This window comes from Chiloscyllium plagiosum, chromosome 3 (assembly GCF_004010195.1).
Source record: "Chiloscyllium plagiosum isolate BGI_BamShark_2017 chromosome 3, ASM401019v2, whole genome shotgun sequence".
Lineage (NCBI taxonomy): Eukaryota > Metazoa > Chordata > Chondrichthyes > Orectolobiformes > Hemiscylliidae > Chiloscyllium > Chiloscyllium plagiosum.
The window spans coordinates 78,997,253-79,011,970 of record NC_057712.1 but is presented as its reverse complement, the minus strand read 5'-3'; the positions used below and the strand labels follow the sequence as shown (position 1 = coordinate 79,011,970).

The following is a 14,718-nucleotide window of genomic DNA, read 5'->3' as shown; positions in this document are numbered from 1 at the left end:
CCATTGTCATTAGTACAGTCAAGGCATGGAGGGTGATGCATCAGAGTGAGGGTTGTTTATCCAAGACTTTGCCACTTACACCTATAGTTGGCATGCCAGGGTTCCGACCAGGGATGATGGACTCAGGGTTCAAATTATAGGCGGCGAGAGGAGTTTCTAGTTTGGGAGACTTGTTTGAGGGGGAGGTTATGATGTCTTTTGAGCAACTGAGTCGCAAATACGGATTACCCAGCAGAGATCCTTTCCGTTTTTTTCAGGTTAGGGGTTTCATCCAGAAGAAGACTACGCTTTTCACTAAGCCCTATAAGCCTGATACAGGGAGGTTGTTGCTACGTTCCACAAGCACCCTTTCACCTGCTGTCACCTGCTGGGTGGCAGGGCCTGGCAGGATATTAACCGGTTATGTGAGGTCTGGGAGCAAGAGCTAGGAGTGGAGATCACTTCTGAAACATGGGAGAACATATCGGCGAATACTTGAAAGATCTCAGTCTGTAACAGAACATGCGTTACGCAGTTAAAAGTCCTGCTCAGGGCTCATCTAGCACTAGACCGTCTGGCAAAGTTTAAAAAAGGGGCATCTTCAGTGTGCCCCAAATGTAAAATAAGTGTAGGTACTCTTACCCATTACTTCTGGACATGCCACAGGCCCCGTGTTTATTGGAGCGCTGTGGCGGGAGAGATAGGGAGGGTATTGAGGACTGAAGTCAAAGTAGACCCGCTATCTCTTCTCTTAGGTCTACCGAATTTACCATCTTTAGACAGGCATGGGAAGAAACTATTTAATATTCTTGCATACTGTGCACAGAAGAATATTCTGATGAACTGGGTGTCTGAGAACCCACCAGGATTGCTGGGATGGCAGAAATTAATTATGGAGCACATTCCCTTGGACTTTTATTACAAACATGGTGCACCACACAACAGACAGTTTTTATAAGACATGGCAGCTCTACTTGAGTAATATGGATATGGATTTGTCAGTTATCTTAACTAGGGCATTTGTTTATCCAAGATGGTTAGATTTGTCAAGCCCTGGGCTCTGGAAAGAGTCTCCTGAGTTAATACGAGTATATATACAATGCTTCCGTTCCTTTGTTTGGAGGTCTTGTACCGAATATAGCTGTTCTGTATTTTGTGGTTTTGTTTTGCTTTTCTTTCTTTTTTTGGTGTTGCTTTGCACAGTGTTAGGGTTTGTTTTGTATTATAGGGTAGGTTAATAGTTCGGAGACAGGAGTTGTATTGGAATTTGTGTTTTTTTCTTTTTATTATACTGATATTTGTTATTGATTGTATTTTTCAATCATTTTATATGTTTTTCAAGTTTAAAAAAAATTGCTAATAAATATATTTACAAAAAAAACTCTCAGCGGCGTGACCTCCCCTCTCTTGTTTCTAACCTCAGCCCATACTAGCTCAGTAGACAAGTCCTCTTCAAAAGTTCTTTCATCCACCGTTATACTGTCCTTGATTAACAAAGCCATAACTCCCCCCTTTTACCACCTTCCCTGATCTTAATGAAAGATCTCAACCCTGGAACCTGCAACATCCATTCCTGATCCTGCTCTGTCCATGTCTCCGAAATGGCCACAACATCAAAGCCCCAGGTACTTATCCAAGCTGCAAGTTCACCTACTTTATTTCGGATACTGCTGGTGTTGAAGGGGACACACTTCAAACAAGTTTGCTCTCTGCCAGCACACTCATGTGACCATGAAATCTTATCCATGCCCTCCCTACTTACATCCTCCTGTGCACTGGAACATCACCACAGGTTCCCATCCCCCTGCTGAGCTAGTTTAAACCCACCCGAATAGCACTAGCAAATGTCCCACCCAGGATATTGGTATCACTCTTGTTCAAGTGAAGACCCTCCTGTTTGTAGAGGCCCCACCTTCCCCAGAATGAGCCCCAATTATCCATGTACCTGAAACCCTCCCTCCTGCACAATCTCTGCTGCCCCATGTACCTCTGATATCTTTCCCTGTTCCTCATCTCACTATCACATGGCACAGGTAACAAACAAGAGATAACAACTCTCTTTGTTCTAGCTCTCAGTTTCCACCCTAGTTCCCTGAATTCCTGCCTTACATCCCTATCCCTCTTTCTACCTATGCCGTTGGTACCTATGTGGATCACAACATGGGGCTGGTCACCCTCTCCCTACAGGACCCCAAAGACACGATCCAAAACATCACAAACCCTGGCACCTGGGAGGCAACAAACCAACCATGAGTCTCTTTCATTCCCAACAAATCTATCTGACCCTCTAACTATTGAGTCCCCAGTAACCAACACTCTCCTCCTATCCCCCCTTCCCTTCTGGGCAACGGACAGACACCTGCACCCCAATGCATGCCACTGGTAAGTCATCCCCCCACAACAGTATCCAAAACGGTATACTTGTTTTTAAGGAGAACAACCACAGGGGATCTCTGCACTGACTGTTTTTACCCCCTTCTCACAGTTACCCAGTTTTTTTTTGTGCCTAGGAGTAACTACATCTCTGTAACTCTTATCTATCATAGATGCTGCCTCCCGAATGATCCGAAGTTCATCCAGCTCCCTCTCCAGTTCCCGAATGCAGTCTTGGAGGAGCAAGAGTTGGGTGCACTTCCTGTAAATGTACTTGGATGGGACACTAATGGTATCCCTCACCTCAAACATCATGCAGGAGGAAAATTCCTCTCCATGCACTGCCATCCCTGCTCGTCTCCTTATCAGAAAGTAAAAAGGAAAAGAAGCTAACCTGATGTGTCCCTGGTGTTTAAGGTTATAGGAGGTGGATGGAAGGGAAGTCTGCAAGGGTAGGGTCTTGAGTTTAGAAAACACTCACCTACATAGCTGAAGGGAGAAAAAGTCCCTCCTTTCCCAGAAATCTCTGCACTCTGATGTCAGATGTAACGATTTAAATTCGTGACTCACCTTTCCCAGCAGGCTCCGGTCCAAGCTTCCACTCTTCCTGCTGCTAAAAACAGAAATGCGCTGTTGAAAATAGAAATGACATTACTACCATACTACTGAATATGCTATTGTTCAGTCGGTCTTATCAACAGTGTCTTTAGTTAGACATTTGGAAACTTTAGAAAAAAACACTGAAACAAAGTGTCAAAGAGATAACCAATGCTCACCGTAACCTCATCCACTGCTATTGAAGGAGACAATAACTTCTAGAGAAATGAAAGAGACATTTGGAAAAGTCACAATTTTACGTTTTCTTCCAACGTACACATCTCTGGTACACGTAAGGGATATTTCTACAGAGTTGGTAAATCATGAGTTATTTATACAATTTCCTGAGATGCAATTCCAAGAGCTAATGGGTTGTAGAATTGCTCTTGTGTTCATTTGGCATGATATGCATACTTAACATTTCTCAATTTAATTGTCTTTTGATAAAAACAAAACATTGTGGATATTGGAAACCTGAAACATAAATAAAACATGCTGGAAATATGCAGCAGATCTGGCAGCATCTGTGGAGGGATAAGCAGAATTTACATTTCATGACCTTTCTTTGGAAATGTACACAGTTAGATATATAACAGCTTTAAATAATTACAGAGGCAGGGACTGTCGGGAGGGAAAGAAAACACATAAGGTGTGAGTGACCTACTCCTGTTCCTAATTTGTATAATACAGTGGAAGGTGAGAGAGATTAAATGACAAAGTGATGGTGGTGCAGAGAAAAAGAGAATGGTAACAGGACAAGGAAAGAAAATAATAATTGTTCCAGAAAAGTGTAAGTAGAAAATATTAGAATTATTACCTTTAGCTGCTGTATGGAAAATGGGAGTGTTAGTTATGATCTGAAATTGTTGAACTCAATGTTGTCTCCATAATTCTATAAGAAGATAATAGAAATATTTGGCTGGGCCTAGAGCTTCCATCAAATTATTTTCAGATAATGGAGGAGGTCAAAGATAAAAAAAAAGTAAGAATAGTTCAGCCAAGGAATAAATTGACTAGTGTTCAGAAGCTCAGGGCCAGACTTGTGATCTAAATATCAATGTTACTCAATGCAGGAGAGACAACATTGAGAGAAGTGAATCATTATAGTAATTGAAGAGAAGTACATGTAAATCACTGTTTCTTTTCAAAGGAGTCTTTGAAGTCTTGGATGAAAGACAGGGGAGCACATAAAAGGGTACGTGTCTCTTGCATTTACATGGGCAGGGGCAGTGGGTGGGGAAGGACATGTCGGTGTGCTTGAGGAGTGAGTCGGGGTCACAGATGAAACAATCCCTTTGGGGTGAGAAAAAAAAGAGGCACGTGGGAAGTTGGGGCAACATGCAGGAAATAATCCCAAATCCAGAAACACATATGCGGGAGAAGACTTGAATAAGACAGGACAAAGAATGTTGCACACATATCACAAAAATGTAGGCATAGGTGGGACTAATGCTAGTTCCCTCAGAAACACCCTTTGGGTGAAAGAATGTGAAGGCAACTGGATGAGTATATGAATAGGAAGGGTTTAGAGGGATATGTGTTTCTGGATCTGGCAAATGGGACTAGGTTCATTTAGGGTAACTGGTCAGCATGGATGAGTTGGACCAAAGGTCTGTATATCTCCAGGACACTATGTCTCTAATGAGTGGTGCAAAAAGAGAAGTTGTAAGTCCTTTGTACTACTTTCATGACCAAGTTAGTTACAGTGCTGAGAAATATGTACAATACGCAGATGACTGCTGATCACAGAAAATGAGCTTCCTTTTCCTTCCATGGACTTCTGTTCAATAACTTCAATCTGTCCTCACACATCACAAGTATTTTAACGTCCTGCATTACATGTGGGTGCAATGCATCCAACCCCAATTAATCTATAAAACAAGAAATCAGCGTACACATATTAGATGTGGTAATAAATCAAAAAATATTTGGGGTTTGGAAAACAAAATGGAAATGAAAAGTCTAGAATTTCAATGTCAAGAAAGTGTTTTCCAAATTTTCATTCAAGTTTTAAAAGTAGCTTTCAGAATCTCCCAGTTGAGTGAAAACCACCTTTAATTCCTTACATTTTCATGTTACTAAGAGCACAACTTGCGTGATTTTTCTCTTCTGATTATCAATGCAGTACAAATTCTCAAGTGGCTTCACCAGGATCATTTAAAAAAGACTTGATACCAGGTCACATATGAGGGAGATGGTGTGTATTGCTAATGCCACTTGACTAGCAATCCAGAAACCCAGGCTAATGTCCTGGGGACATGAACCCAAAACTTGAATTCCGTAAATGTCTGGAATAGAGAGCTGGCCCAATGATGATGATACAATCGGTTTTGATTTTTGTAAAAGCCAATCTGATTCTGATTTAGAGAACGAAGTCTGCCATCCTTACCCAGTCTGACCAAGGTGTGACTCCAGACCCAAGGAAATGTGGGTTGCTCTTAACATCTGGGCACTTAGGGAAGGACAGTAGGTGGCAGCCTAACCAGTGATGCCAACATTCTGTAAATGAACATAAAAAGCATTTAAAAAGTTTTATGCCACATCCAATTGCCTTCTCCCTCTCTGAGAAACCAAGCAATACAATTTCTGATCTGTTGGTCAGAGCAGATATTTGGCAGCTATAGCTCATCAATTGCTTTTCTCAACCTTCAGCCAACTGTGTCATCAACACAATATGTAAAATCTTTCCAGTACTTGACCGATGTCAACAATGGAAAGTCAATTGGGAAAATATTCCAACTTTGGAAAAAGAAGATTCTTGACATTGAGAGAAAATTACCAATTTTTCACCTAAGGATTTAATGGCAAGATAATAATCTCACTCGTGAGTGCTGAGAGACTTATTTACCTGTATTAATGTCTCATCATTGCCTCCCTTAATTGCAGCTTGTTATTTTCCCAGGCAGTGAAGAGAAACTTGATGGTGACAATTCCCAGCATGAAAATCAGAGCAGGTCCAGATTGTCACTTGATCCTCTGGGCTGTATCCTTTATCCACAGAGGTTTGCACTGTCCATGTACCAGCCCCACTATATCCTCATGGTACATCTCCGATTCACTTATACGACAACTCATTGCTGCAATGCTTCACTTTGGAGCACAGTGACGGCTTTCATTGCAATGCTACTGCCAGACCACTTTGTGACAAGGATAGGTACCCAACTCATGGATTGGACCAGAGTGCATCTTAGAGTTCTTAGCTTTCTCTGTTTGAGCATTCACTCACTTTGAACTCAGTTCAAATCTCACAGAACTCTCCTTGCATTTTTGTGCATTGCTGCCTCATTCAAATTACACCTTCAAAGAGCCTCTGACTTGCCTCAGCTTTTAGCACAGATACAAAGCCAGGCAGTTTGTTGCATTTGCCAGCAATGATCAGTCCAGAAGGCAGACATATTGGTGTATGGTGCTATGTCAATGCCACACCTATAGCACGTGCCAAAGGCTTATGCAGCAAATGTACTGTATGTACTCAACCAAATGGCCATGTCTCAAAGTCTAAGCAATGTAGTCCTCAGTCCAGTCATGAAGGGTAGTCATCAATCTTAAGGGGAGTCAATGGCCCAGTGGTATTATCATTGGACTGTTAATGCAGTGAGCCAGGTAATGTTCTCGGGACCTGGGTTTGAATACAATCTCAGCAGATGGTGGAATTTAAATTCAATAAAAGCAATGCTGGAATTAAGAGTCTAATGATGACCATGAATCTATTGTCGATTGTCAGAAAAGCCCATTGGTTCACCAATATCCTTTAGGGAAAGAAACTGCCATTCTTACTTGGTCTGGCCTACATAGGGATCTAGAGTCACATTGTTGATCTTAATTGCCCTGGGCAATTAGAGACAGGCAATTAAATGCTGGCCTAGCCAGCAACACCCTCATCCTGTGAATGAATTAAAAAATATCAGGGGAGCCAGTCATAGTTAGGTAGGGCCATTGTTCAATCTTAGTCTGGGAGCATGACACGGTTAATTGGCTGCTTGTATTGTTCAAGGTCAAGGCCTTCAGGTAGTGGGCCATTGTTAGTCCTACAAGTCCAGGGCAACAAGTCAGAGAATTGATGGTAAATCAGTCAGGGAGCTGTGCAGAAACTGAGCTTGGTCAGAGGTTAGTTGGACTGTCTTTCCAAATCAGTAATGATCGGTCCAGGAGTTTGTTCACTGAAAGTTCAAAGGAATTGTCAGGGGCCAATGTTGTGGTGAACAAGTTGGGGAAGTCAATTCTGGGGATTGGAAGCTGCATGCTGGGTAGTGTAGAGAAGAAAATAAATGTGTTGGGCTGGGAACTCAAGGTTTAAAAGTGGGAAATAGTGCATTGAAAGACCCATGGAATACTGGAAGGTCATCGATAGTGAACTGCACACTGATTTCGACAGGATTATAATGCATTAGGGTCATTGCTGCAACTAAACTGCAGGCCTGTGTCTGGGAGACTTGAACGAAAAGGTTAGTGGGAATGTGGGGAAGCTCAGTACTGATGAGTTTGTCAGGAAATGTTATAAAGAAAGGAACAATGAAGGTTTCAGGTCTTCAACTGAATGACCAGGCTGAGTCTGCAACTGAGTCTGCGAAGTGCAATCTATATTGCATTCCATCCTTGTGCAGATCACAAATATGCAAAAGAAGACCAGACTGGCTACAATCACAATGAGAGTGGGCAGAGTGTATCTTTTCTGTCTGAAGATGCAGGTTCTGCTTGTGAATAATACACAGTCTTTCAAAGAGCAATTGCATTCATCAGGCACTTACACAGTAAAGAATCAAGATAATAATAAAGATAGTAAGATATCATAGATTTCTGCATGTAAAACACATACAGTGACAATCTATGTCAAGCACAAATTCTGGCCACAGCAATCTCCACCACATTATTGGCCATTATATATTGATCCTATTCATTTCTATGAAGCCGAAGTGATCACAGGAAACTTTTAAAGTGTCACCTGTGGGCCACTATAGACAAAGATAATTATCTACACAAGGATATGGACCTGCTTTCCTGTCACCTAAGACTGTGAGTATTTGACAAAATGCCTTTCTTGGATGATGTAATGGATGGAGAAGAGTATGGTGACAAGTAACCCTACCACAGTTATAATCTCCTCCTTTACTGATGCTGCAGAGTGGGCTGTTGAACTCTGTTAAAGGTCCATTTCCTTGTATTCTATGGTCCTCCTGGTCAGAGTTCTCTATGCCTCACTGTATGAAAGACTATAGCAAATGCCATATATGTACGATGCAGATATTGACTGCTTATATTCCTAAGCACCTGTTCTGTTTCTGAAATTCCCCATAAGGATCATTTGAGCGAGAAGCTGCTGAACAGCTTCCACATTAAGAAGCCACAGCTGAATGTTCCCATAGGATGTAGACGGGGTATGGGAGGGTCAGTGTCTATCCTCGATGACATTTTCTCCAGACAAGTGAGGCGCATTGCTGCCGCACTCTGAAGATATCTTGGAACACCATCACAGAACTACATCAACTGCTGCAGCAGGATCTGTGACTTGAAGGTGTAGGTGGCCATCTTATTTCAATGGATGCCAAGATGACAGCTGTGCTAAATCCTTCTGCAAATATCTGCTTCCAAAGATCCACAGGGACCTGCGTGGGATCTCACAACCTGGCCCACAAATGTATCAAGGCTGTCGCTGATACAATTTGTGCCATATCATAACTCTTCATCTCGTTTTTCTGAGATGATGGCCAGTGCTGCAGCCTGTGTTGAATACTTTACCGAAACAGCTGGTTTTCTCCAGGTTCTGGGCACAGTAGATTATACACATTGAGAGAACCATATCATAATGTGGCTAACTTCATCAATAGAAAATGGTTGCATTTCATAACGTACAAGTCTGTGATAATTGGTACCACATCTTAGAGGTTTGTACCAATTACATTGGAAGTTTCTATGCTGATTATATCATAGAGTCATGGAGCCATACAGTATGGAAGAAGACCCTTCAGTCTAACTAGATTACACCAATCATGTTCCCAAACTAAGCTAGTCCCATCTACCTGTGTTTATCCCATATACCTCCAAATCTTTCCTATTCATTTCATTGAAGCCCTATAGCATGAAAACAGACCCGTTGGCCCTACAAGTCCACACTGGCCCTCCAAAGAGTATCCCACCCAAACCCATTGCTCTATATTTACCCCTAAACTACACATCCCTGAACACTATGGGCAATTTAGCATGGTCAATTCACCTAACCTGTACGTCTTTGGATTGTGAGAGGAAACTGGAGCACCAGGAGGAAACCCACGCAGACACGGGAAGAATGTGCAACTCCACACAGACTGTCGTCCGAGGCTGGAATTTAACCCCTGTCCCTGACGCTGTGAGGCAGCAGTGCTAACCACTGAGCCGTGCGGCCCCAAATGTACCTGTCCAAATTTTTTCTAAATGTTGTGATTGTATCCCACATCCAACACTACCTCTGGCACATAAGAGCCACATTTTGTATAAAATAGCTGCCCCTCATGTCCTTTTTAAATCTTCCTCCTCTCACCTTAAAAATATGCCCCCTAGCTTTAAACTCCCCAACCTTAGGGAAAAGACCATCGCTTATCTATGCCCTTCAAGATTTTATAAATCTCTGTACGCCCACCTCTCAACCTCCTACGCTCCAGTGAAAAAAGCACCAGACTATTTTTATACCTCAGACCTTCCATTCCTGGCAACATCCTGGTAAATCTTTCTGAACCCTCCCCAGTTTAATAATACAATCATCAATAACTCTCAGATTCATGTTTCATTTCAACTGTTGGATTAATTAGAAGGATGGCTACTGACAGACAAAGGCTACTATCTACAACTCGGGCTGATGAATGTGTTATGCAAGCCTCTGGCTGATACTGGGCATTAATACAATGCAGCTCGTTATTCCAACAGGGCCAATGTGCAACAAACAATAAGCCTCCTGAAGATGAGTCAAATGCATGGATTGTTCTGAGGGGAGGTGCCAAGGATTAGGTTGTGGTGCTGTGCAGTATACTCCAGACAGAGTGTGCACAATGATCCCTGCACATTGGGCCCTGCTCCAGGCAAAGAGGAAATAAGATGGACACTGAAGAGTTGGGAAGACATCAACAGTCTTCTGAGGATGAATATGAGAACATTGAGCAGGAGGATTCTTCAGCATGGTACATTAATTCAGCATTGGATTCTATTGAAACCTGGTTCCAATTGTTGTGAACTGAGTAATGTTACCATCCATTGATTGTAAATTTCTATTTGTTCAAAAGGCAAACTTCTGTTTATTCCCAGAAGCAAATGCAGCATTTCTGTTTGTTCTTTCTTCACTTTTCTTGTCATTCAACCATTTGAAAGTTTTCCCACATGTGATACACTGGGATTCGGGAAAGAGAGAGCAATCAGTGTTCAGACAAATTGTAAAACCGATTTTCTCTCCATAAATACCTGTCAAGTTTCCGTTCAAAAGCTACAGACCGGATTTTCCAAGGAGTGTAAATCACACGCAGATTGTCACCTCATTCCACCTTCGTAATGTTAAGAAGATTCCAATCAGGGCTCCATCAGTGCTGTACTTTCATTCTGAAAGGCCCCTTGAAGTGGAGACCATTCTGGGAAAGGCAGACCACAGCTCCTTCCTCACAGCAGTCTGTTATCAAATTCTATGATTTAAAGGGCCAGCAGAACAGCCATTTTACATTTTAAGTACACAAGTAAATGTGAGGTTAGAGTGCCAGAGTGGCAGGTGGATAGGGTGCCAGATTAGTAGGGGGTAGGGTACCAGGTAGATAAGGAGCCAGGAGGGTAGGTGGCAAAGTGTATAGAGTGCTAAGTAATAAGGGGTAGAGTGTCATGGGGGTAGGATTTCAGATAGAAAGGCTGCTAGGTAGGTAGAATGCTAGGTAGGGGTAAGGTGTAGTGAGCCAGGTGGCAAAGAGGCCGGGTGCGTGATGCAGTAATTAGGATAGGTGGGCTCGTTGGGAAATATCAGGTTCGTTGTGGCTAGGACATGTCCCTCCCCTAAGTGGCATTGTCAGGACAAAACGTGGGGTAGATACTAGTGGGTAAGTGAGTAGAAGGGGTGTCTGTGGACTGGTGGGCATTGGAGAGAGGGTGGGAGGTCCTGGGTACAGGAAGGGGTTTATGTTTGGGGAAGGGAGCTTGGGCCAGTGCCAATGAAAGGAGAGAGTTGGGGGAGGTGTGTGCAGGGCAGGGATGTTTCAGGTCCTAGTGTATTGGGTCCTGGGAATACATGGTGTATTGGTCAGGGTTGGGGGCTGTCGGGAGTCTTGGGGGAGGTGTAGTTAGGTTGGTGTGTGAATTAAGTTGGGAGGTCAGTTTAATAATTACTCAGAAGTTACGTTAGATGTTTAGTTGTCTAACCTCTGAATAACTACAGCACAACCTCGATTATCCGAACGAGACAGGTGAGGACTATTTTGTTTGGATAACTGATCTGATTGTAAACAAGCGGTAATTTGAATGTTGGTTGTCGAACAGGTCTCGATTATCTGGCAATGCATGCCATCATGCCGTTTAACTGATAACTGAATGCTGAGTTGCCTAATGCCATTTTTACGGGACCTTGAGATCTTGTTTGGATAATCCGAAATGTGGATAGTTGATGTTTGGATAATCGAGGTTGTACTGTATTTACATAACTTCAATGGAACCTTCTGAAATCTCTGATTTAAAAGGTTACTTTTAGAGGATTCCGTGCATAAGAGAATTGACCAGTAGATTCCCAAGCAATTCCCTCAGAGTCTGCTACAGTGGGGATTCTCCAGGGTCCCAATGCAAAACTCACATTTATGTTGGAATAATGACTGTCTGACCATCAGAAAATCCAGGCTGTATACACTGCTTGTAATATGGCTAAATCATTGTGCAGACCTCCCCTCAATGATTGGTTTGCACATTTATTCACATGTAACAAATCTAAACCATTTGTACTATTGATTCATCTTCAAATGAATAAACTGAAGTAGTTTGTATTTCTCAAACCTTGCTGTTGAATAAATAGATTATCATAACTTGCACCAACTTCCTTTAGGCTCAGTACTTAATACATGTTGATGTCACAGAAAATGTTTTAAGGTGGATATCACTACAACTGTTCTTTATTAAGAAACTATTCTCTTATGTTCCCTGTCCTTTAGAATTGGCATTTGCCATCTACGTCATCTACAGGTTCAGCACATCACATGGTATGTGTGAAATCTGCAGTAGGCTCACTTAGATCAGTTAGTTAATGGCAAACATTTGTTTCATTTTGCAGTCAGTTCTTTTTGTAACAAAATTCAAGTGTGCACTTGTACACAATCCTTTACGGTATATAAGCTCATTTTTTTCTCTCACTCAATATTTTATCCCAGTTTCTGGATCTGATAATAGCTCTGAGGATAATTTTTCATAGCCTGGATATGGTAAAATTAGGGTGATAACGAGTGACAATGGTAATCCAGCACTTAACAGCCCACTCTTAGTATTTAAGTTGGTCCTTCACCAAAATGAAGGACCCGATACCCAGTATGAGCAAAACTAATGTAGTGTACAAAATCCCATGCAAGGACTGCACAAAACACTATATAGGACAAACAGGAAGACAGCTAATGATCCGCATCCACGAACATCAACTAGCCACAAAACGACACGACCAGCTATCCCTAGTAGCCACACACGCAGACGACAAGCAACATGAATTTGACTGGGACAACACTACCATTATAGGGCAAGCCAAACAAAGAACAGCCAGGGAATTCCTAGAAGCATGGCACTCATCCACAAACTCCATCAACAAACACATAGACCTGGACCCAATATACCGGCCACCACAGCGGACAGCTGAAACTGACAACCAGAAGCGGCAGGGACAGGGCACTATAAATGCCGGAGGAAACACCACAGAAGCACTTCACAGGAGGCTCCCAAGCACTGAGGATGTCACCTAGACAGGGGACGAAACGTTTGCAACAAAAACTTCCAGCTCGGCGAACAGAACCGCAGCATTTAAGTTGGTGCTGCCATTTTCTTTGGGGCCTTCACATGAGAAGCCAAGGAGTCTGCAATTTCAGGGTGAAGCCTAGTTTTAAGTTTGGTCCTCTGATGTACGTAGGCTTTCATAGGGGAATGTCGCGGTACAAATATGCACAACATACATTGAGCATCTTCTGCCCATGGAGCGGCCAAGCCAAATTCCTTCAAATCTACCTGAATAAACAGCTCATGCCACGTGTTTTTTAAACTAGTTTATTTAAGGCACTTCTATAATATACCTTCTGCTCTCTGCAGGCCTAACTGCATCACACAATATCCTAAGGTACAATTTCCAGCTCAGCTCTGTGGAAGAGTTGCCAGGAAACCTGCTCTGTTCCCAGCCAGTAAACTGACTGGTGCAATGATTTCCAGTATAATTATATAGTTTTTGTAGCCTACTAATAATAAACAACTGATGCTCAATCTTCATAATAAGTTAGACCTTGCAGCATAGACTTCAGGGTGTGGTGTGAATGTTGTCTCTATTGCCTGTCTGAATGAAAGTTCTATGAAGTCGATAACAGCAGTCTTGCAAAAACTTTGGTAAGGCTTGACAAATAGCTTAATAAATTGGTACAAGTAGCAATTCATTCAGGATTATCCAATAGGTTAGGCACCTTTATCAAATTTGCAAAGTAAAACTTGTAATCTAACTCCTGTGGAATCATGTTTTGTCAACAATAGTTACTGTTTCCAAATTTGGACAATCCCTATATGTTTCACACTGATGAGGTCATAGTGATTTATAAACATTGCCAAAAACAAAAAAATGAGTGTCACTGACCAAAATTTTTACTTTTGTTATAATTTATACTGTTTTACTTTGCATCAGTCTGACCAAACAGTTTCCAAAATTAAATGGTATAGTCGGATATGTGGCAGAGCAGCCTGCTGAGTCACTGTTCAATATTCTCATCATTTCCCATAAAGCGTGTTGGCACAAAATCCACAGCAGTTCTGGTATACTCCTGCTGTCTTTAGTAAATGTTTGTTGAAATAGCTGGAGACCAGGCTGGAACCTGGTTACTTAGCACCATAGTCTGCTTACATTGAGAGCACGAGACATAGCTAGATTGTCTTCATGGACAACGTGGGGTACTCAGCAGTTTACAAAAAATTTAGGTTTGTTCTAAAGACTAATATATAGGTAGAGGAACTTTGCAAAGCATAAAACAGCATCTGACTGTGCTACAACTGGCCTTTGAGTAATCAATTCTGAGGTAAAAACGATGACTGTAGATGCTGGAAACCAGATTCTGGATTAGAGTGGTGCTGGAAAAGCACAGCAGTTCAGGCAGCATCCGAGGAGCAGGAAAATCGACGTTTTGGGCAAAAGCCCTTCAGCAGGAAAAAGGCAGAGTGCCTGAAGGTGGAAAGGAAGATAGGCCGGTAGGTCAAGTCATGGGGACAGTGCTGAGCTGGAAGGTTGAAACTGGGGTGAGGTGGGGGAAGGGGAAATGAGGAAACTGGTGAAATTCACATTGATGCCCTGGGTTGAAGTGTTCCGAGGTGGAAGATGAGGCGTTCTTCCTCCAGGCATCGGGTGGTGAGGGAGCGGCGGTGAAGAGGCCCAAGACCTCCATGTCCTCGGCTGAGTGGGAGGGGGAGTTGAAATGTTGGGCCACAGGGCGGTGTGGTTGATTGGTGCGGGTGTCCCGGAAATGTTCCCTAAAGTGCTCTGCTAGGAAGCTTCCAGTTTCCCCAATGTAGAGGAGACCGCATCAGGAGCAACGGATACAATAAATGATATTGGTG

General features: G+C 42.5%; 1 protein-coding gene across 19 annotated transcripts in view; it reads left to right on the top strand.

Annotated features, from left to right (window-relative positions):
• Nucleotides 1–14,718, top strand: part of LOC122545963 (trafficking protein particle complex subunit 3-like) — a 116,732-nt gene that overhangs the window by 11,779 nt on the left and 90,235 nt on the right. For 8 of the 19 annotated variants that reach the window (XM_043684845.1, XM_043684829.1, XM_043684851.1 and 5 more), the window contains exons 1-2: nucleotides 2,724–3,265; nucleotides 4,100–4,144. The exons of 1 other annotated variant lie outside the window; for it this stretch is intronic. In XM_043684845.1, coding sequence (XP_043540780.1) covers nucleotides 3,176–3,265; nucleotides 4,100–4,144 — 135 coding nt within the window. In that variant the 5' untranslated portion in view covers nucleotides 2,724–3,175. 10 more of the 19 variants (XM_043684872.1, XM_043684902.1, XM_043684867.1 and 7 more) reach the window with 10 other exon arrangements.